The following is a 22873-nucleotide window of genomic DNA, read 5'->3' as shown; positions in this document are numbered from 1 at the left end:
GTTATCTTTCCTTGGTATGATAAATTACTGTAGACAATGGATTCCTGATTGCTCCCACTATGACAATGTTTTGAGGCAAGCCACTCTGGATGGAAATCCAGATCTGATTAAATGGTCTTCTGAAATGTACAATGCATTTGATTGTCTGAAATGTTCACTCATGTCGAGTCCAGGGCTGGGCCTCCCTGACTATAATATGCCCTTCCACATGTTTGCACGCCAAAATTGTAAAACCATGGCGGGGGTACTGACACAAGAACACGGAGGCAAGTTGCGTCCTTGTGCGTTTTTCTCAAAGGTTATGCCCACCTCTGTCCAGGGGATGCCGGCATGTCTGCGTTCCCTTGCAGCCTGTGCAATGATGGTAGAATTAGCAACTACTTTCACCCTGGGACATTTAACCTTCTTGCACACTACACATGATGTTGTAGGCTTACTCAGAGGTGTACATACACAACACATGTCAGCGCAAAGATTATCTGGATATGAGATCCTGTTGCTCAGTAACCCTTCACTCCAGATTAAATATGCATCTAATATTACAGGACCAGCACCTATTTTGAATGCATTACTAGGGCTGAAAGGAACAGAAGACGCCCTTCCTGACACACATGATTGCCTACAGGTGCTCAATCATGAGACGTCACCTAGGGCTGACTTATCAACTGTTCCCATACCTGATGCACCAGAAGTTTTCGTTGATGGTTCATGCTCTCGCCCCACTGATACTATATTCTGTGCAGCATATGCTATTGTTATGCTGCCACATAGTCTTGGAAGCAAGCCCAATTCCCATCCAGTCTGCACAGGCAGCTGAACTCATTGCACTCACAAGGGCTTGCATACTACACACCAATAAACCTGTCACTATTTACACAGACAGCAGATATGCTCATGGTGTAGTATGGGATCATGGAATGATTTGGCAGAGGAGAGGATTCACTGCAGCAGACGGTAAGAGAATCTCACATGCACAGCTAGTCACGGACCTCTTGGCTGCAATCAGATTGCCTTCAGATCTAGCTATAGTACATTGCAGGGCACACACAAATGGAAAAGACAGAATTTCAAGAGGTAATGCATTTGCAGATAGTTTAGCTAGAGACACAGCCAAGAGTAATCCAAATAGAATGAATCATGACAATTGGGAAATGGCAGTCTTACACCCACCCTCACCTGATTTGACACACATGCTAACAGACCTACAAAGGTATGCCACTGACACAGAGGAGAAGGATTGGTGCTATCCAATCTTGCAGAAAAATCCAAAGTCTGGATTGATCTGCAAGGAGGGGAAGCCTTGCATACCTCAGCATAGTGCATCCATCTTCATTGCACACTTTCACGGGGTAGGACACAACAGCATACAAACTACCCATATGTTGATGAGCCAAAGTTTTTACATCACCGATAGCAAACAGCTACATACACAGATGTATTACGTGCTTGAGAAACAACCCTAACAACCCACTGAAAATACCTCACCAACACCTTGACTACCCCACTACACCATTCACCCACTTGCATGTGGATTACACGCATATACCTAAAACAAAAGGGAAACAAGAGTATGCATTAGTGATAGTGGACATGTTCTCAAGGTGGCCAGAAGTCTTCCCTACAAAGGCAGAAGATGCTAAAACTACAGCCAAAATTCTGACTCAGCAAATAATCCCAAGGTGGGGCTGTCCTCTGGTTATTGAATCAGACCAGGGGCCGGCCTTCACCTCAAAACTTAACAAGGAGGTAGCTAGACTGTTACAAGTGGAATGGAAATTTCATATTCCATACCATCCACAAAGCTCAGGCATTGTGGAAAGAATGAACAGGACAGTTAAAGATAAACTCAGGAAGGCCACTGCTGGTACATTTGAAAAATGGAAGCAAATCCTACCCATAATACTTTCAGAAATTAGAATGACGCCTAATAAGAAGTTAGGGATGTCACCATTTGAAATTCTCATGGGTAGGCCTTTCCCCACACCATGGGCAAAACGCCCCCTGGTGGTGCAGGAAGGGGACTTGGACCTGATCAGAGATGAGTATGTTACTAATCTGATCAAAGTCCTCAGTAAAACTGAAGACAAAGTTGGTTGTAAGTCTCCTTCTCTTTCACAGGAACCAACCCATCGATTCCGGGTAGGTGACCAGGTGATGATCAAGATCTTAAAGAAGGGAAAGGAACCAGGAAGCTTCACCTACGGACCACCCACCGAGGTAGTCGCGATCACCAGAACAGCAGTCCTCACTGAACAGTTACCCACGTGGATCCACGCCACAAGGATTAAGTTGGTGAAGAAAAGAGAGGTACTAACGGGGGCAGACAGCCCTGACCTCCAACGAGGCCCAGAGGTACTAACGGAGGCAGACAGCCTTGACCTCGAAGAAGATACAGAAGGGGTACTAACGGAGGCAGACAGCCTTGACCCTCAACGAGATGACGCAGTCGGGAAATTCCTCGAGATGGCTGAGATGCAGTGCCTTAATAATTGCAATTTTGTGTCTCCTACTTACTGTCCCATGGCTGTGGGACAGACAGATATACCTGAAAACAGAATGCAGAGGGGAAGACAATCTATGGAAGACAAAGGAGAACTTATGGCTGTACCTGGCCAAAACTCTGAACTTAACTGACTTTTGTCTCCGAACCACTTTATCTGCATCTAACATTTTGGAGACATGTCTGGTAGCAGTCCCCACCCCAGTAGCTGTATGGACGGGGCTCCTACGTTCCCAATGGAATGACACAGACTTGGAGGATCATGATGTTAAATATGGATATGTAAATCCTTATCATGCTTGTTATGACTGTCCTACATATGAGACTCTGCAGAGTAATATGATAGAAATAATTACAGGTCTTGTCACAGCAGCAGAAATATGTTATAACTTCACCTGTGATGAGACACTATTGCCTCCCTGCATACAAGCAAAAATGCAGAATAATACTAAACCAAATATTTGTGATAGAGATTTAGGTAGTTGTAAAAAGATAGTATCAGGAAAAAATATGCAATGTAATATTACAAAAACAGTACCATCCCTAGACAAACATGTACCTCTACCAACAGGATGGGTATTGGCCTGTGGGAATACTAGTTACACATACATACCAGCCAATATTACAGAGGGACCCTGTACAATAGCTAGGTTGACATTAGCAATGATACCACTATTCCCAGAAATGCAGACACGACACACGAGAGACACTTCCCTACAGTTACCAGAAAATTGTGATTATAATGTGAATCTCCTCTCTAGATCAGAATATATGAGTTTAGGGATGTCTTTGATAGGAGTACCAGGTTTGGCCATATATAACCACAGGACAATATCAAAACTTGCCTGTTTTATGGTAAAACAGATAAATATCACTAGTGCAATTCTGCAAGATATGCTGCTGGATATACAATCGTATGAAAAGGCTATCTTGCAGAATAGGGCAACTATTGACTATTTATTGCTCCAACATGGTATAGGATGCTCAGCGTTCGCAGGGATGTGTTGTTTCAATTTATCAGATCACTCCCGTGGAATAAAAGATAAAATAGGCCAAATAGAAGAGATGATAAAACATATAAAACAAGATGTTGACCAAGGTTGGTGGGACTGGCTTTTTGGCTGGATACCTGACTTTGGTCAAATAAGATATGTTGTAGGAGTGGTACTTGCCGTGGTCGCTGCAATAGTGGGTCTCTGCTGTTGTCTACAGTGTGTGCCCTCCCTTCTTACCATATGTAAAAATGTGGCTGAAAGAGGGGTACACTCAACATTCCTCTATACACCGGTAGAGGTAGAAGAGGTAAACACAACCCCAACAAAGCCTGAGGATTATACTCCTGAAGGGTATATGGAATACCTAAAGGCTTACAAGCAAACAAAGGAAGAGCAGAGAAAGAACCATATAGTATAAGCTATATATATATATATAAGGTTCTTAGAGGGGATTGATGGGGTATAAGTAACTCCATTTTGTCTTATTCAGCCATGTGTATTACATTTGGTTAGTGTACTTACAAAATGTCCCATCCCCCTTAACCCCTTAAGGACTCAGCCCTATTTCACCTTAAGGACTTGGCCATTTTTTGCAAATCTGACCAGTGTCACTTTAAGTGCTGATAACTTTAAAACGCTTTGACTTATCCAGGCCGTTCTGAGATTGTTTTTTCGTCACATATTGTACTTCATGACACTGCTAAAATTGGGTCAAAAAAGTTAATTTTTTTGCATAAAAAAATACCATATTTACCAAAAATTTTGAAAAATTAGCAAATTTCAAAGTTTCAGTTTCTCTACTTCTGTAATACATAGTAATACCCCCAAAAATTTTGATGACTTTACATTCCCCATATGTCTACTTCATGTTTGTAGCATTTTGGGATTGATATTTTATTTTTTGGGGATGTTATAAGGCTTAGAAGTTTAGAAGCAAATCTTGAAATTTTTCAGAAATTTACAAAAACCAAATTTTTAGGGACCACTACAGGTCTGAAGTCACTTTGCGAGGCTTACATAATAGAAACCGCCCAAAAATGACCCCATTCTATAAACTACACCCCTCAAGGTATTCAAAACTGATTTTACAAGCTTCGTTAACCCTTTAGGTATTGCACAAGAGTTATTGGCAAATGGGGATGAAATTTGAGAATTTCATTTTTTTGCCTAATTTTCCATTTTAACCCATTTTTTCCACTAACAAAGCAAGGGTTAACAGCTAAACAAGACTGTATCTTTATTGCCCTGACTCTGCCGTTTACAGAAAGACCCCATATGTGGCCGTAAACTACTGTACGGCCACACAGCGGGGCGTAGAGTGAAAGGTGCGCCGTATGGTTTTTGGAAGCCAGATTTTGCTGGACTGTTTTTTTGACACCATGTCCCATTTGAAGCCCCCCTGATGCACCCCTAGAGTAGAAACTCCATAAAAGTGACCCCATCTAAGAAACTACACCCCTCAAGGTATTCAAAACTGATTTTACAAACTTTGTTAACCCTTTAGGTGTTGCACAAGATTTAATGGAAAATAGAGATACAATTTCAAAATTTCACTTTTTTGGCAGATTTTCCATTTTAATATTTTTTTTCCAGTAACAAAGCAAGGGTTAACAGCCAAACAAAACTCATTATTTATGGCCCTGATTCTGTAGTTTACAGAAACACCTAATATGTGTTCGTAAACCGCTGTACGGGCACACAGCAGGGCGCAGAAGGAAAGGAATGCCATACGGTTTTTGGAAGGCAGGTTTTGCTGGACTGGTTTTTTTGACACCATGTCCCATTTGAAGCTCCCCTGATGCACCCCTAGAGTAGAAACTCCAAAAAAGTGACCCCATTTTAGAAAGTACGGAATAAGGTGGCAGCTTTGTCGGTACTAGTTTAGGGTACATATGATTTTTGGTTGCTCTATAGTACACTTTTTGTGCAGCAAGGTAACAAGAAATAGCTTTTTTGGCACGTTTTTTTTTTGTTATTTACAACATTTATCTGACAGGTTAGATCATGTGGTAATTTTATAGAGCAGGTTGTCACGGACGCGGCGATACCTAATATGTATACCTTTTTTTTTTATTTATGTAAGTTTTATACAATAACTTCATTTTTAAAACCAAAAAAAGTTTTAGTGTCTCCATAGTCTAAGAGCCATAGTTTTGTCAGTTTTTGGGCGATTATCTTGAGTAGGGTCTCATTTTTTGCGGGATGAGATGACTGTTTAATTGGCACTATTTTGGGGTGCATATGACTTTTTGATCGCTTGTTATTACACTTTTTGTGACGTAAGATGACAAAAAATGGCTTTTTTTACACCGTTTTTATTTTTTATTTTTTACGGTGGTCACCTGAGGGGTTAGATCATGTGATATTCTTATAGAGCCGGTCGATACGGACGCGGCGATACCTAATATGTATACTTTATTTTTATTTATGTAAGTTTTACACAATGATTTCATTTTTGAAACAAAAAAAATCATGTTTTAGTGTTTCTTTAGTCTGAGAGCCATAGTTTTTTCAGTTTTTGGGCGATTATCTTGGGTAAGGTATGATTTTTGCGGGATGAGATGACGGTTTGATTGGTACTATTTTGGCGTACATGTGACTTTTTTGATCACTTTTATTACCTTTTTTGGGAAGTAAGGTGGGCAAAATTTCAATTTTCTCATAGTTTTTATTTTTATTTTTTTATGGTGTTCACCGTGCGGGGAAAGTAACATGACAGTTTTATAGATCAGGTCGTTACGGACGCGGCGATACCTAATATGTGTAGTGTATTTTATTTTTTTAATTTTTATTCAGTGATGAATGTTTTTTTTTTTATCTTAACTTTTTTCACTTTTTTTTTGACCCAGACCCACTTGGTTCTGGAAGATCCAGTGGGTCTGATGTCTGTATAATACAGTACAGTACAATATATATTGCACTGTACTGTATTTTACTTACACTGAACAGATCTATGCTTTTAGCATAGATCTGTTCAGCACCATGGACAGCAGGACGCCTGAGCAGGCGTCCTGTTGCCATGGGAACCCTCCCCGTCTGCTCAGAACTTCGCAGACGGGGAAGGGTAAGCACAGGGCTGAGGGGGGCTCTCTGGGGGCTCTCTCCCTCTCCATCGGGGGGCTGCAAAGGCACAGCAGCCCCCCGATGGAGAGGGAGGGAGCTCCCTGACCGACGACAGTTAACTTTTTCCATACAGCGGTCCGTACGGACCGCGGTATGGAAAGGGTTAAACGGCTGACATCTGCACAGATGTCAGCCGTTTATACCAGGGTGCCAGCAATGTGCTGGCACCCTGGTATAACCACTAGAAGCCAACGATCATTCATGGGGAGGCGGGCGGGGGATCGCGATCCCGCCTGCCGCACCGCCCGCCTCCACCGCATGCGACACCCCCCCCCGCACCACCCGCTGGCATAAAATCGTGCAGGGGTGCAGGGGGGGGGTGAAAAATATTGATTATAGGCACTCAAAAGTTTCTGATCCCCGCGGTCAGGGACCGCGGGCATCAGAAACTGCAAAAAGCGCAGCAAACCGCAGGTCTGAATTGACCTGCGGTTTGCTGCGATCGCCGACACGGGGGGGTCACATGACCCTCCCTGGCGTTGTCACAGGATGCCGGCTGAAGGATTTCAGCCGAAATCCCGTTCCGTTTAACCCCTCGGGCGCCGGAATACTGATTTCAAGTTAGGACGTACCGGTACGCCCTGAGTCCTTAAGGACTCGGGAAATAGGGCATACCGATACGCCCTGCGTCCTTAAGGGGTTAAGGAATGTGTGAAACTTCCTTAGCTGTTTCAAGGATATCCATACATTCCTTAGTTTGTAAGTATGAACAGTCCTAGCCATATAAGGTCATCTGGCTCAAGTGTCTGCTAGCCTATATGTCTATACCAGATTGGTCAAATGCTGTTACTATGAGTCAGCTATTATGTTAATGCAGAAGCTTATGTGTGACCATACCATAGGTTGAATACTAATGCTAACATATGATTGGATGTTATTATTGGATGTCAAGGAAGCTCAACCCCCTCTATTATAACTGTTTGCCAACTGTGAAATAAACCAGAATGGGTTAGAACTACACACGTTTCAGTGTTATCTTATTCATTCTCCCGGTACCGGTTAGACTTAATTCAAGCTGATCACCGAAATCTGAAGACAGGGACACGTTCGGTAAAAGAGAGTAAAATTTCCTAACAAGGGGTAACAACAAATGGACAAATGATTCAATGCTTCCACGGAATTGCGTCTTGTAAATGCGCATTGATGCACCGTGTACGTGATGGTAACTTAATATGTGCATATGAATAGCATGACAGCGGACCCTCCGGCTGCAGGAGGGATCCCCCTGGTACGGCGTGAGCGTAGCAGGGAGCGGAGCCGCCGAGCGTGCCTAGCAACCGGCACTCGCGGCCGCCCCCTGAACAAGAGCCCGCACGTGACCGGCCAGCGCCGCCTGGCATGCCCCGTGGATGCGAGCAGGGCCCAAGGAACTCCCCCCAACGGACATCCGCCCCCCCCCCGCACCGGGGTAAGTACATGACAAGCCGCGTGCCCGCCGCCGCTGCCCGGCACCGGATTCCCAGCTTACCTGAGACCGCAAGAGCCGCTGAAACGCCGACCTGTCCCGCTACTCACCCAAACCCTGGCTTACAGGTGCGGGACGTGCAGGAAACCAGACGTAACCCGGAAGTACCCGTCCCTTGAACTTCGTAGGGTTTATATAGCCAAGGGACGTGGCCTCTGCCCCTCCCACAAATACAGGCTGCACGGCAGCTATATATATATATATATATATATATATATATATTTTTTTTTTATTATTTTTTTTTTCCTCCTAAGAAAGCCAAAACCTCACTCTTACATTCTTAAATGTTCAGGTTTGAGGTTTAACATTTTTGATTGCCCGACAGCACTGTAGTAAAATGAATAATCAAAAATACAATTTGCCTAATAATTGTGCACACTGTATAAGAGGAGACAGGTAGGGGCCGTTCACACCGATTCGCTGGCTGCACAGATCCTGCGCTTCTCTTGCTTTCAGTGGGTGGCTGCGCTGTCACTACTGCAACACCACCAAGAAAGGACATGTGATTTTTTTTAGAATAAAATGTAATCAATAAACCAGAGTCCAGGTCCGCGCTTCAAAGGAGATATAGTTTGGAAACGCCTTGTTGAAAGGAAAGCGCAGTTTAAATCGTATCCCACGCTGAAACTTCCCCACAGGCACACGCCACACTGCCGACCGAAACTTCACAGGACAGCGGTAACCAACAGCACCGCTAGAAATCAGCATATAAAATCATCTGAAATATCGCTGCAGCAGGGGGAGCAGGCCAAGGCGTTTCCAAACTATATCTCCTTTGAAGCACGGACCTGGACTCTGGTTTATTGATTGCATGAGATAAGGAGGTTGGATCGACTCCTATTCCCAGGACTGCTTCTTAGTTTGCGACTGACACATAGAACTATTTTATTTCCTTGTTAGAATAAAACATGTTAGCCAGTAGTGAGAATTCTTGATGGGACCTCGGTCTCGAAAGCTTGCCTAACATCATGTATTTTAGTTAGCCATTGAAAGGTATCAAATTACAATATTTTCTCTTTTGGAGCAGATTTCTTGGTGTAGTCACAGTCTTAAACTGCAGCCTCCAATTGGAAACAATGGGGAGCAGATTCCACTCATAGTTTGAGCACCATATTAACTTGGATGTGCTGGCTCTATTACGATCAAAACTGACCACTTGAAAAATGTTTGCTTTTTTTTTGCAATTAAAATATTTTTATGTTTTTCTTTCCTCCTTCAACTTCTTTCCCAAGAGAAATTGTCTCTGCCATGCAGTCTAATAAACTGAGAGCCATAATAAGTAATGAGTACATTTACATAAAAAAACAAGACACAGCATATCATTTTCCCAGTTCTTTTATTACAGCTTTTTGTGGCACAATATATATATTTTGGGTTAAGTAATTTTTCACCTCAGGTGATAAAGTACAGAACTTAAAACACACATCCATCCTACAGACACTCTGGGTTTAGGGAATAGGTATTACAAATAGTTAGGCACTCAAATTCCATCCTCTGTATATTAATAACTACACTGTAAATCTAAAACACAAAATATTACGGAGCTGAAATGATTTTAAAGTGCAGCTTGCACGGTCTCGGCTTTCTGTAATATGTAGAATTTGACAAGGCTTTGTATTAACTACCTGTCATCCACGACCGAAAACTGAAATAGGTGCTTGTGCCATAGCATATCGTGACCAAGAATGCAAAGAACTGTAGAGATACAAGAGAAATAGAAAAACAAGTCAGTCAGTCTTTCAATAAAACCTGCATACATACATTTAGACACTTTATGCCAAGTTCCAGTTCAGAGAGAAGGACTTGTGGAGCATTTTGCCCAAGAAGCCACAACTATTTCACAATGGAATTCGTTTTCCAGTTAGAGTCATAGCACAGACCTCAAGTTATGGGGGACTTCCTGCAGTATAATATCTAACAAAACAAGTGTAAGGGTCCGTTCACACGTCCGTAGTGTATTGTGGATCTGCAATACACCCGGCCGGCACCCTCATAGAACTGCTTATTCTTGTCAGCAATTGCGGACAAGAATAGGACATGTTCTATTTTTTTCCAGAGCCGCGGACCGGAAGTTTGGGGCCGCGCTCCGGAAATGCGGACAGCACACTGTGTGCTGACCGCATCCATTCCTGCCCCTTAGAGAATGTGCACACTCGTTCCGGATAATTGAGTAACAGGTGCAGACACATTCTACAGACGCGTGAATGGACCCTAAACGTCTTCTGGTAGTTACTAGCCATTTGTATTTCCATTTTGGACTGTCATAATAATTGGTCGGTATTTCTCTCATATCTGAAATTTCAGGTGTCAAAACTACTATGTGGGCAATAGCTCTTAAAGGGGTAGTCCAGGATTTTACTATTGATGGCCTGTGCTCAAGATAAGCCATCAACATGTGATTAGTGGGGGTCTGACACCCTGCTCTGATATTGACCACCTATCCTGAAGATAGGCCATCAGTAGTAAAATCCTGGAGCAGTGGCGTACTGCCAATATAGGCAGACCACACAGCTGCTATGGCGCCCGTGGCATGGCCGAAGGGGAGGGGGGAAATAGTCGGGAGAGCATGGAAGGCCCCGCCCACTTTTCTTCTGTTCCGTTCCGGGCCCTGCTTGCTTTCCCTATGCTCAGTCAGGGCCCCCCTTTTCCCCACTCGCCGCCAATGACGCTTCCTGTCTTACTAGTCCATCCAAGCTCCCAGGCACGCAGCATAGCAATAAAGGCTTTCTCTTGGGCACTGCTGCACTGCACACTGGCCAATCAGCATTTAGCAGTGCAATTTAAGCTCCTGCTGCTGATTGGCCAGTTTATCGCTGGCAGCAGGCTCAAAAAAAAAAAGTTCATGTGGGTATTCTTGATGGGGGGAGGGCAGCAGCAAGCAAGCAGAGTTCCTGTGTGGAACTCTGCTTGCTGATAGAGTACAATGTGCCCAGCCAGCACAGCAGCACATCCCCACTCAGTCACTTTGCAGGGGTTATGCAAATTAAGCATCAGCAGAAAGAAGTTAAAAGGGGTTATCCAACCCCTATAATGCCCCCAAAATGCCCAGGCACCTCATACAGATTATACTTTCCCCACTCTCCGGCACCTACATCCCTCCTGATGCCCGCACGGCCGCCATTGCATCCCCCTGTCGTGTGGATAAAAACATACGGCGACGTGGGGGGCAGTCAATAGCAGGCCACGATCTATGGGAACGAGCCTCTCTAGCATCACGGGTGACACTCTGATGCTCATTTTCGTCGCTGCACTTTCCCCCGGGCATAAGTATTACTTGTGTGTGATGCCTGGCATTTTGGGGGGCATAATAGGGGCTGGATAACCCTTTTAACTATTACGATACCAGAGGTTTTTTCATTTTTTGCATTTTCATTTTTTGCATTTTCATTTTTCTTCCCCATGTTCTTTGAGCCATAACTTTTTATTTTTCCGTTCACATATCCATATGAGGGCTTATTTTTTGCGGTACAAGTTGTAGTTTAATATGGCATACAATGTAGTGGGAAGCAGGCAAAAAATTCTAAGTGGGGTGGAATAAAAAAACAAAAAAACAATTCCTCCACCGTTTTACGGGTTTTGTTCCTACGGTGTTCCCTTTGTGGCAAAACTGACCTGTGCCCTTCATTTTCTGGGTCAGTAGGAATACAACGGGGGTGTGGCAGGGGAGGAGCCAGGTCAGGTGGTGGGATGGGCCAGGGGTGGGTAGTGGGAGGAGTTAGGGGGCCCAAATGGGGCCCAATGATTTCTATGTACGTCCCTGTCCTGGACAACTTTAGGAGTCTCAAGAAGATCACTACAGCATGGCTGCCTAACCGTGATTTGCACAAAATATGCATATAGGTTTTAGATTTTTTTTGTTTAAGTTTTATTTATTTTCTTCTAAAACTTCTGCCATTACTCACCGCAGATGCTGTCCAACTATTGTAGTTGTGATGCATTTTAGGTTCTTTGGTGACGGAAGCTGCATCCACTATAGCAGCAATGAGGTATAAAACAGATGCACTTCCATTAAAGCATAGACTCTGCGAGAATATGAAAGGAAAAAAAGGAAAAAAATTATCAGTTGTGACTGCTGTATTTATTCATTTTTGCATTTAAAAAATCCCCTCCCTCTTGAGCAAACATACTGTAATAACAATTTAAAAATAACCTGTCACCATGAAATGCAGTAAAATGTGCCGGCAGAATGTTATAGAGCAGGAGGAGCTAAGAAGAATTATCTATAGTTTTCTGGAAAAAAGATTAAAGAATATTGTACTTTATACATTTAAGTCTCTGCTCTTTCTGAGTTCAGTTGGACATGAGGGCCATCTTATCAGTGACTTGACAACTATTTCTATACACAGGGAATGCTATCAATCACTGATAAAGACAGTCCCTGTGTACAACTGAGCCCAGAAAGAGAAGATATTTAAATGACTGTCACCAGACCTGTGCCCTTCATTTTCTGGGTCAGTAGGAATACAATGGTGGTGTGGCAGGGATGAGCCAGGTCAGGTGGTGGGATAGGCCAGGGGTGGGCTCATCATGCCGATTAAAACAACACATTTCTTTTGTCTGTATACTAAACGGCTGCAGAGAAATCTGTTTTTATTCATATGCAAATGAGAAGTTAGAGCACTAGGAAGCAGGGCTAAATCCACCCGCCCTTGGACATCAGCAAGCTTTATGGTTGAATTGTGTTCTAGCATCTACATATCTACTCAGTTATGCTTAAAAAGCGAATATACATATATTACTGCTTTATTCACAGGCAGAATATATGGATTATAAAAGACACCAGTAATGTGTTAGCTTAAAACATGCATCTCTATGTGGTAATGCTACAGCTTGATGGTCAGTGTATCATTTTGCATGTACAAATCCCAGGTTTGAATCCTGGGAGAGACTTACATAAACTTGTTTTTCTGTTTTTTTCCCTCTCATTTAACCCACAATAAAAAGGCCATACTACAATAAATATATAATCATATAAGGCTACTTTCACACTAGCGTTTTTACTGGATCCGGCAGGGTTCAGCAAAAACGCTTCAGTTACTGATAATACAACCATATGCATCTGTTATGAATGGATCCGGTTGTATTTTCTTTAACATTGCCAAGACTGATCCATCGTGAACTCCTCTGAAAGTCAATGGAGGACGGATCAGTTTTCTATTGTGGCAGAGAAAACTGATCCGTCCTCATGTCGTATGCGTCTTGCTCCGCATCCCAGGACGGAAAGCAAACTACAACATGTTGCGGTTTGCTCTCCAGTATGGGAACGCAACTAAACGGAACGGAATGCATTTTGGAGCATTCCATTCATTTCAGTTCAGTTTTGTCCCCATTGACAATGAATGACGGATCTCAATACTGGAAAACTAAAACGCTAGTGTAAAAGTAGCCTTATAACGATAAAAGGCCTTACTATATTGAGAAGTGTTTTATGCTTAGAAACCTATTGCTGGTTTATTCACAGGCACAAAATACACACGTATGTATGTATGTATGTATGTATGTATGTATGTATGTATGTATGTTCGTTCCGCAATCACTCAAAAATGCAACCATCGATTTTAAAAAAACTTGGTATACACATCCCTTGCTGCCTGGAAAGGAATCTTGTGGTGGTTACAGCTCTCTAGGACGTACGGTTCCTGAGATATTCCCAAAAAATGCAACTATGGCACATCACATGACCTACATTAGCCAATAGAAGCCTGCAGGTCTTTCTCTTCATATCCCAACTGCTGTACACAGTCACATTTCCTTTATCAGCCAATTGAAGCCTGCAGGTCCTTAGTCTCCACATACACACAGTTTTACCCCAGGTTTCCATAACAACCCAGCCATTTTTCTTCACTGCTGCAGGTCAGCTTTAAAGGCGCTGTGGATGACACCGTTAAGGGGGCAGGGGCAACTATTGAAGGGCGGGCATTGTGGAGGTCGCTGTTAAAGGGGTGGGCACTGTGAAAGTCACTGTTAAAGGGGCAGGGGCCACTATTGAAGGGGAAGCTGCTGTGGATGTCACTGGTAAAGGGGTGAGCCCCTGAGGAGGTCACCGTCAAGAGAGTGGGGTGCTGTGAAACTACTGTTAAAGGGGCGGGCTGCTGTAAAGGTCAAAGTTAAGGGGATGGGCTGCTGTGGTGGTCCCATTTTAAGAAGGCTGGGCCCTGTGGGGGGTCAGTGTAAAGGGGTGGGGGGCTGTGTAGTTCACCGTTATGGGGGATACTGTTTATATCTTTTAACAACACAAACATTGGGTGAAATAGATGAAATATACCCATGCGAAGCCGTGCCCTTCTGCTAGTATGATTATAAATGAATAAAAGTAGTAGGGCACACCTACACTTGAATACACATAGGAGATTTGATAGAATACAATTTATTTATTCAAACAGACACTGTGTATGGTAACACATATGTATAATAACACATAAAACTTGATTAAACAAATATTCGCATGCTATAAATTCTCATGATAAAATTTATAAAAATCGATAAAAGTGCACATTAAAACACACACATTATATATATATAGTCCTGAAAAAGAGAGCCTGATGTGAACAAAGGGTAAATCCTTCCTATAACTATGTTTGTCCGTAGTGTGATGCTCACATAGCAAATCAAAATGTTCAGCTCTTTGACATAGTTCGTGATATTCAGGAACTGCAGGGCAAAGTTCACAAAATGACCTCAGTGTAATCAGATAGGGGTAAGTAGTCTTATCACTTATATTCCTTTTGTTTGGTTTTAGTATCCCAAAGCTCACTGTCTGTATATACATTAGTTCGGCATTCGTTTTCTACTCACGGTCTCGTAAGATTGTGCCGGCTGTGTTGCGGTTAGCGTGGCGTCCCACGTGTGTTCCGCTTACAGGCAGTGATGTAGCTTCCAGGGTATGGATCCAGGGATCTTCGGTCATCAATTGCAGGAGTGCCGTAGTTGAGAATTTGTAGGTAGAAGTTCCTGCCAGGTGCTCTAATCAAGCAGCAGGCTGGTTTTCACTGCGGCGATCAGTCTTAGATTTCTCCTGCCAATTTTGTTTGATACCGATCCCTCGCCTTATAGTCGGTTTAATGCACTTCAATATTCCGGTTGTATATTCAGTTTCATGGGATCCTCTTTCACCAAACGCGTTTCGGAGTTGGCTACGAAGGAGTCGTAGCCAAATCCGAAACGCGTTTGGTGAAAGAGGATCCCATGAAACTGAATATACAACCGGAATACTGAAGCGCTTTAAACCGGTATCAAACAAAATTGGCAGGAGAAATCTAAGACTGATCGCCGCAGTGAAAACCAGCCTGCTGCTTGATTAGAGCACCTGGCAGGAACTTCTACCTACAAATTCTCAACTACGGCACTCCTGCAATTGATGACCGAAGATCCCTGGATCCATACCCTGGAAGCTACATCACTGCCTGTAAGCGGAATACACGTGGGACGCCACACTAACCGCAACACAGCCGGCACAATCTTACGAAACCGTGAGTAGAAAACTAATGCCGAACTACTGTATATACAGACAGTGAGCTTTGGGATACTAAAACCAAACAAAAGGAATATAAGTGATAAGACTACTTACCCCTATCTGATTACACTGAGGTCATTTTGTGAACTTTGCCCTGCAGTTCCTGAATATCACGAACTATGTCAAAGAGCTGAACATTTTGATTTGCTATGTGAGCATCACACTACGGACAAACATAGTTATAGGAAGGATTTACCCTTCTCTGTTCACATCAGGCTCTCTTTTTCAGGACTATATATATATATATTATATATATAGTACAGACCAAAAGTTTGGACACACCTTCTCATTCAGAGTTTTCTTTATTTTCATGACTATGAAGGCATCAAAACTATGAATTAACACATGTGGAATTATATACATAACAAACAAGTGTGAAACAACTGAAAATATGTCATATTCTAGGTTCTTCAAAGTAGCCACCTTTTGCTTTGATTACTGCTTTGCACACTCTTGGCATTCTCTTGATGAGCTTCAAGAGGTAGTCCCCTGAAATGGTCTTCCAACAGTCTTGAAGGAGTTCCCAGAGATGCTTAGCACTTGTTGGCCCTTTTGCCTTCACTCTGCGGTCCAGATCACCCCAAACCATCTCGATTGGGTTCAGGTCCGGTGACTGTGGAGGCCAGGTCATCTGGCGCAGCACCCCATCACTCTCCTTCATGGTCAAATAGCCCTTACTTTCAAAGTTTTCCCAATTTTTCGGCTGACTGACTGACCTTCATTTGTTAAAGTAATGATGGCCACTAGTTTTTATTTACTAGCTGCTTTTTTCTTGCCATAATACAAATTCTAACAGTCTATTCAGTAGGACTATCAGCTGTGTATCCACCTGACTTCTCCTCAACGCAACTGATGGTCCCAACCCCATTTATAAGGGAAGAAATTCCACTTATTAAACCTGACAGGGCACACCTGTGAAGTGAAAACCATTTCAGGGGACTACCTCTTGAAGCTCATCAAGAGAATGCCAAGAGTGTGCAAAGCAGTAATCAAAGCAAAAGGTGGCTACTTTGAAGAACCTAGAATATGACATATTTTCTGTTTCACACTTGTTTGTTATGTATATAATTCCACATGTGTTAATTCATAGTTTTGATGCCTTCATAGTCATGAAAATAAAGAAAACTCTTTGAATGAGAAGGTGTGTCCAAACTTTTGGTCTGTACTGTATATATATATATATATATATTTTGAGAAAATGAGGAGGCAGCACACTGTGTAAACGCGGGGTGCACGTTCGGCGAATGTGGACCCGCACCTAGGTCCAATAAGCTAGAAGAAAAAATAGCCAGCAGCACTCCAGGAGATAAAGGCAAACGGTGGTTTATTGACCCAAAGTCAGACAAGCGACGTTTCGACAGCTTATTGCTGTCTTTGTCAAGCATTGACAACACTGGAGTGCTGCTGGCTATTTTTTCTTCTATATATATATATATATATATATATATATATATATATATATCTATATCTATATATCTATATATCTATATATCTATATATCTATATATCTATATATCTATATATCTATATATCTATATATCTATATATCTATATATCTATATATCTATATATATATAGTGTGTGTTTTAGTGTGCACTTTTATCGATTTTTATAAATTTTATCATGAGAATTTATAGCATGCGAATATTTGTTTAATCAAGTTTTATGTGTTATTATACATATGTGTTACCATACACAGTGTCTGTTTGAATAAATAAATTGTATTATATCAAATCTCCTATGTGTATTCAAGTGTAGGTGTGCCCTACTACTCTTTTATTTATATATTATTCTTTGAAGATAGAGTGTAATCTTTTTTGTAGGTGCACCCATTCCAAATATTGTCCAAGAAGTGAGCCACCTCTAAATACAAATTATGATTATAAATAAACCAGCAATATTACTTTTTATAACCATTTCAAACCCGGGCCAGTTTTCACCTTCCTGCCCAGGCCATTTCTTTGCAAATCTGACATGTGTCCATAAGTGGTAAGAACTAAAACGCTTTTACTTATCCAGGCTATAGTTTTTCGTCACATATTGTACTTAATGACAGTGGTAAAACGGAGTTAAAAAATGTACTTTTTATTTATAAAAAAAATAAAATACCAAATTTACCAAAAATTTGGAAAAATTAGCAAATTTCTATTTCTCCACGTTTATAACAGATAGTAATACCTCCAAAAATAGTTATTACTTTACATTTCCCGTATGTCTATTACATGTTTAAATCATTTTGTGAAGGCCATTTTATTTTTTGGGGACATTACAAGGCTTAGAAGTTTAGAAAGAAATCTTGAAATTTTTCAGAAAATTTCCAAAACCCACTTTAAGGACCAGTTCAGGTCTGAAGTCACGTTGTGAGGCTTTCATAATAGAAACCACCCAAAAATCACCCCATTTTAGAAACTACACCCTTAAGGTATTCAAAACGGATTTTACAAACTTTGTTAACCCTTTAGGTGTTCCACAAGAATTGATGGAAAATAGAGATGAAATTTCTGAATTTTACTTTTTTGGCAGATTTTTCATTTTAATCCATTTTTCCAGTTACAAAGCAAGGGTTAACAGCCAAACAAAACTCAATATTTATGGCCCCGATTCTGTAGTTTACAGAAATCCCCCCTATGTGGTCATAAACTGCTGTACGGGCACATGGCATTGCGCAGAAGGAAAGGAACGCCATACAGTTTTTGGAAGGCAGATTTTGCTGGACTGGTTTTTTGACACCATGTCCCATTTGAAGTCCCCCTGATGGACCCCCTAGAGTAGAAACTCCAAAAAAAGTGACCCCATTTTGGAAACTACGGGATAAGGTGGCAGTTTTGTTGGTACTATTTTAGGGTACATATGATTTTTGGTTGCTCTATATTACACTTTTTGTGAGGCAAGGTAACAAGATAGCAATAGCTGTTTTGGCACTGTTTTTAGTTTTTGTTATTTACAACATTCATTAGACAGGTTAGATCATGTGATAGTTTTATAGAGCAGGTCGTTACGGACGCGACAATACCAAATATGACTACAGTTTTACATCGCAAAGCATTTTTGAAAAAAAAATATTTTTTAGTGTCTCCACATTCTGAAAACCGTAGTTTTATTTATTTTTTGGGTGACTGTCTTGTGTAGGGGCTCATTTTATTCGGGATGAGATGATGGTTCAATTGGTACTATTATAGGGTGCATATGACTTCGATCGCTTGCTATTACACTTTTAGTGATGTAAGGTTAAAAAAAAAAAAAAAAAAAAAAAGGCTTTTTTTACACTTTTTTTTAAACGATATTCACCTGAGGGGTTAGGTCATGTAATATTTTTATAGAGCAGGTTATTACGGACGCAGCGATACATAAAAAAACAAAAGTAGACATATTGGGTAAGTTTTACACAACGATTTCATTTTTGAAACAAAAAATAAATAAATCATGTTTTAGTGTCTCCATAGTCTGAGAGCCATAGTTTTTTCAGTTTTTGGTTGATTGTCTTAAGTAAGGTATGATTTTTGCGGGATGAGATGACAGTTTGATTGGCACTATTTTGGGGTGCATATGACTTTTTGATCGCTTGCTATTACACTTTTTGTGATGTAAGGTGACAAAAAATGTTTGACAGTTTTTATATATTTTTTTTTACGGTGGTCACCTAAGGGGTTAGGTCATGTGGTATTTTTATAGAGCAGGTTGTTACGGACGCGGCAATACCTAATACGTATACTTTTTTTTATTTATTTAAGTTTTACACAAGAAAAGCATTTTTGAAACAAAAAAAAATGTTTTAGTGTCTCCATATTCTGAGCTAATTTTTTGAGGGATGAGGTGCCGGTTATATTGGTACTATTTTGGGGGGTATACACCTTTTTGATCACTTGGTGTTGCACTTTAAGTTAAGTAAGGTGACCAAAAAATTGTTTATTTAGCACAGTTTTTATTTTATTTTTTTGACGGTGTTCATCTGAGGGGTTAGGTCATGTGTTAGTTTTATAGAGCCGATCGATACGGACGTGGCAATACCTAATATAGAAGAATTTTTTTGCCTTTATTTTGGCAAAAGGAGATTTATTATATAAAAATAAAAAATTCAACTTTTTCTTGTCCCACTCTGGTACTTCAACTTTTGGGGGTCTGATCCCCTTTACAATGCATTCCAATACTTGGAATGCATTGGCTGTAAGTGCAATACAGTGTGTATTACACTTACAGCTTCCTGCCTGTGAGATCCAGGGGGCATTGCGCTGCCTTCCATACCTTTGGATCCTGTCACAGCAGCACGAGGACCCGATGGCAGCTCCGATACTGGTGAGGACATCACATGTGCCGTGGTCAGCGCTGACCGCAGCACATCAAGGGTTTATGCGCCGGCATCGGTGATTTCACCGATGCCGACGCATGCAGCAGGGGTCTGGCCATCAATGACTGCCGGACCCCTGCCGCGGATTGGGCGGGCGCGTCTCCTACCACACAATATGTCTGGTTTAATATGGTTGATCCTGGAGACAGAGCCACTTTAATTATACAAGTTACAAGTTTTGCTGAATATTTTCCCATAAAACTACATATCAATCTGCTCAGCTTCTCCTGCTCCATAGCATGCTGTCTGCAGATTTCCCAGCTTTTTGTGGGGATGGGTTGTTAGATTAAAAACAAAACAAAAGAGCAGTGAATCTTAAAGTTAACAGAAAAAAGATGAACAGAAAGCAAACGCCTGCATTTTTGTCTCCCTGTATAGACTTTAATAAGCCCCTGAAACAATCAGTCATGCAGAAAAACAAACAGTTTCAGCTGGTGTGTCATAAGGGGTCTCAATCAGCTCAGTCAGTCGGAACAGTTTAATTAAAAAATATATATATATATTATATATATATATATATATATATATATAACACAGGACACCACACACAGCTTTGTTTAAAGGGGTGTTCCAGGCTCCTGATATGGAAGACCCCTCCTCAGGAGGTCCAATCAGTAGAGTTAAAAAATCCTGCACCCCACCGATCAGCTGTTCCCTGCAGCCTTCAGCGCTGGTACGAGCTCTTGAATGGAGCGGAGCTCAGTTTAAAGGGTTTCTGTCACCCTGTAAAACTCTTTTTTTTTTTTTGGATAGTTAGATTCCTCATAGTGCGATATAGCAGAATATAATGCTCTTACTTACTTTCATGCGGCCGATTCTTTATAAAACAAACTTTTATAATATGTAAATGAGGGCTCTACCAGCAAGTAGGGCGTCTACTTGCTGGTAGCTGCTGCAGAAATCCGCCCCCTCGCCGTCTTGATTGACAGGGCCAGCCGTGATCTCCTCCTCCGGCCGGCCCTGTCAGTAATTCAAAAATCGCGCGCCTCGCGTCATTCGGCGCAGGCGCTCTGAGATGAGGAGGCTCGTATCCTCAGCACTCCCTCAGTGCGCCTGTGCCGATGACGTCTTCTTTTTCGGTGATGTCATCGGCGCAGGCGCACTGAGGGAGTGCTGAGGATACGAGCCTCCTCATCTCAGAGCGCCTGCGCCGAATGACGCGAGGCGCGCGATTTTTGAATTACTGACAGGGCCGGCCGGAGGAGGAGATCACGGCTGGCCCTGTCAATCAAGACGGCGAGGGGGCGGATTTCTGCAGCAGCTACCAGCAAGTAGACGCCGTACTTGCTGGTAGAGCCCTCATTTACATATTATAAAAGTTCGTTTTATAAAGAATCGGCCGCATCAAAGTAAGTAAGAGCATTATATTCTGCTATATCGCACTATGAGGAATCTAACTATCCAAAAAAAAAATAATTAGTTTTGCAGGGTGACAGAAACCCTTTAAAGTGTAGTGGTTGTGCGGGTTTACTGCAGCTCAGCTCCCATTCACTTCAGTAACCCAGCATGACCACTATACTTTGAACAGAGCTGTGCTTCCTGCTCCATTCAATAGCTAGCCAGCAGAGAACAGCTGATCGGTGAGGTGCTGCGTGTCAGACCCCAACTGAGAGAATTTTTATAAATTCTGATTGGATATTGATGATCTATTTTACTAAGGTATATATAATTTAAAAAAAGGAAATCAGTTTTCATTGGTCATCCCTCTTTATTTGTTGTTAGGTACCCCATATTCTCGAACAGACGCCTAAATATTTTTATAAATTATATATATATATATATATATATATATATAGATATAGAATATGCAAAAAATGAGGATGCAGCACTCTGTCAATAGCGGGTGCAAAATCAGGCCAATGTGAATCAGCACCGGGATCCAATGTAGTATACAGATGAAAAGAAGGCCAGCAGCACACCAAGGTTTTCAAAAAATGTGAAGTTTATTCCTCCAGAGTCAGCAGCGACGTTTCAACAGCTTGTTGCTGTCTTTCTCAAGCTATGTGCATATGTGTTGCAAACATGCAATTTAAAGGTGCATCAATTACACAATTCAATTTAAGCCAATTGATCCATGTACAAGAAAAATCATATATTACGTGGTTCATTATATTCAACAAAATGCATACATTATGCCGCAATGTTACAAAATACAGTGCATACATTAAATGTATAAAATAATTCATACTGTGTATAATATGGGGCATAAACCCTAAATCCCCTTCATTAGTGCAGGTGTGTTGTCCCTAATCACCACGTTAAAACTCACGATCAGCTGATGCACCGTGCTGTGCCGGCATCACGGTCCCGGCGGCGTCCCCGTTCACTCCCTGCGCATGCGTCAGAAACACAAGTCTCGAATCACGAATCACATGATCGGATAACCAGGTAAATAAGCTTTCATGAGAAATTCACATGTTGGAATCCAGGTCAAGACTGCTGTGTATCCTGGATCCCACAAAAAGCAAATGCGGGAATCCAGGACCCAGCGTCCTGTCAACCAAGTAACTGGCCACAATAAAACCCTCACATGCGCGTAATGGGGGAGTCAGGCAACTGGTGACACCGACTGTCCGCTGCAACGAACCACTCACTGTCAAACTAAGGCAATGGCGACGTCACAAGGGGGGACCCTTTCTCATGAAAGCTTATTTACCTGGTTATCCGATCATGTGATTCGTCTCATGTGACTATCTATGGGAGGCCGATACTTACACATGGACATGCGCACACCGGCCGGGGGACAGGCTTGGCCATCTTGGTTGTGGTTTTGGTTTGTCTCTCTGCGCACGTAGAGTCGCGAGACTTGTGTTTCTGACGCATGCGCAGAGAGTGAACGGGGACGCCGCCGGGACTGTGATGCCGGCACAGCACGGTGCATCAGCTGATCGTGAGTTTTAACGTGGTGATTAGGGACAACACACCTGCACTA

At 42.0% G+C, this 22873-nt stretch overlaps 1 protein-coding gene across 1 annotated transcript in view; it reads right to left on the bottom strand.

Moving 5' to 3' along the window:
- Positions 1–9415: 9415 nt before the first annotated feature.
- Positions 9416–22873, bottom strand: part of CMTM8 (CKLF like MARVEL transmembrane domain containing 8) — a 132653-nt gene continuing 119195 nt past the window's right edge. Inside the window, exons 3-4 of the mRNA XM_040433424.1 lie at positions 11986–12105; positions 9416–9778 (exon numbers count right to left, since the gene is read on the bottom strand). Of these exons, the coding sequence (XP_040289358.1) occupies positions 9701–9778; positions 11986–12105 (198 nt within the window). The 3' untranslated portion in view covers positions 9416–9700. The remainder of the gene's footprint in view (positions 9779–11985; positions 12106–22873) is intronic.

The sequence above is a fragment of the Bufo bufo genome, chromosome 5, assembly GCF_905171765.1.
Source record: "Bufo bufo chromosome 5, aBufBuf1.1, whole genome shotgun sequence".
In the NCBI taxonomy this organism is placed as follows: domain Eukaryota; kingdom Metazoa; phylum Chordata; class Amphibia; order Anura; family Bufonidae; genus Bufo; species Bufo bufo.
Note: the sequence above shows the minus strand (reverse complement) of the source record. Positions and strands in the feature narration are given on the sequence as shown.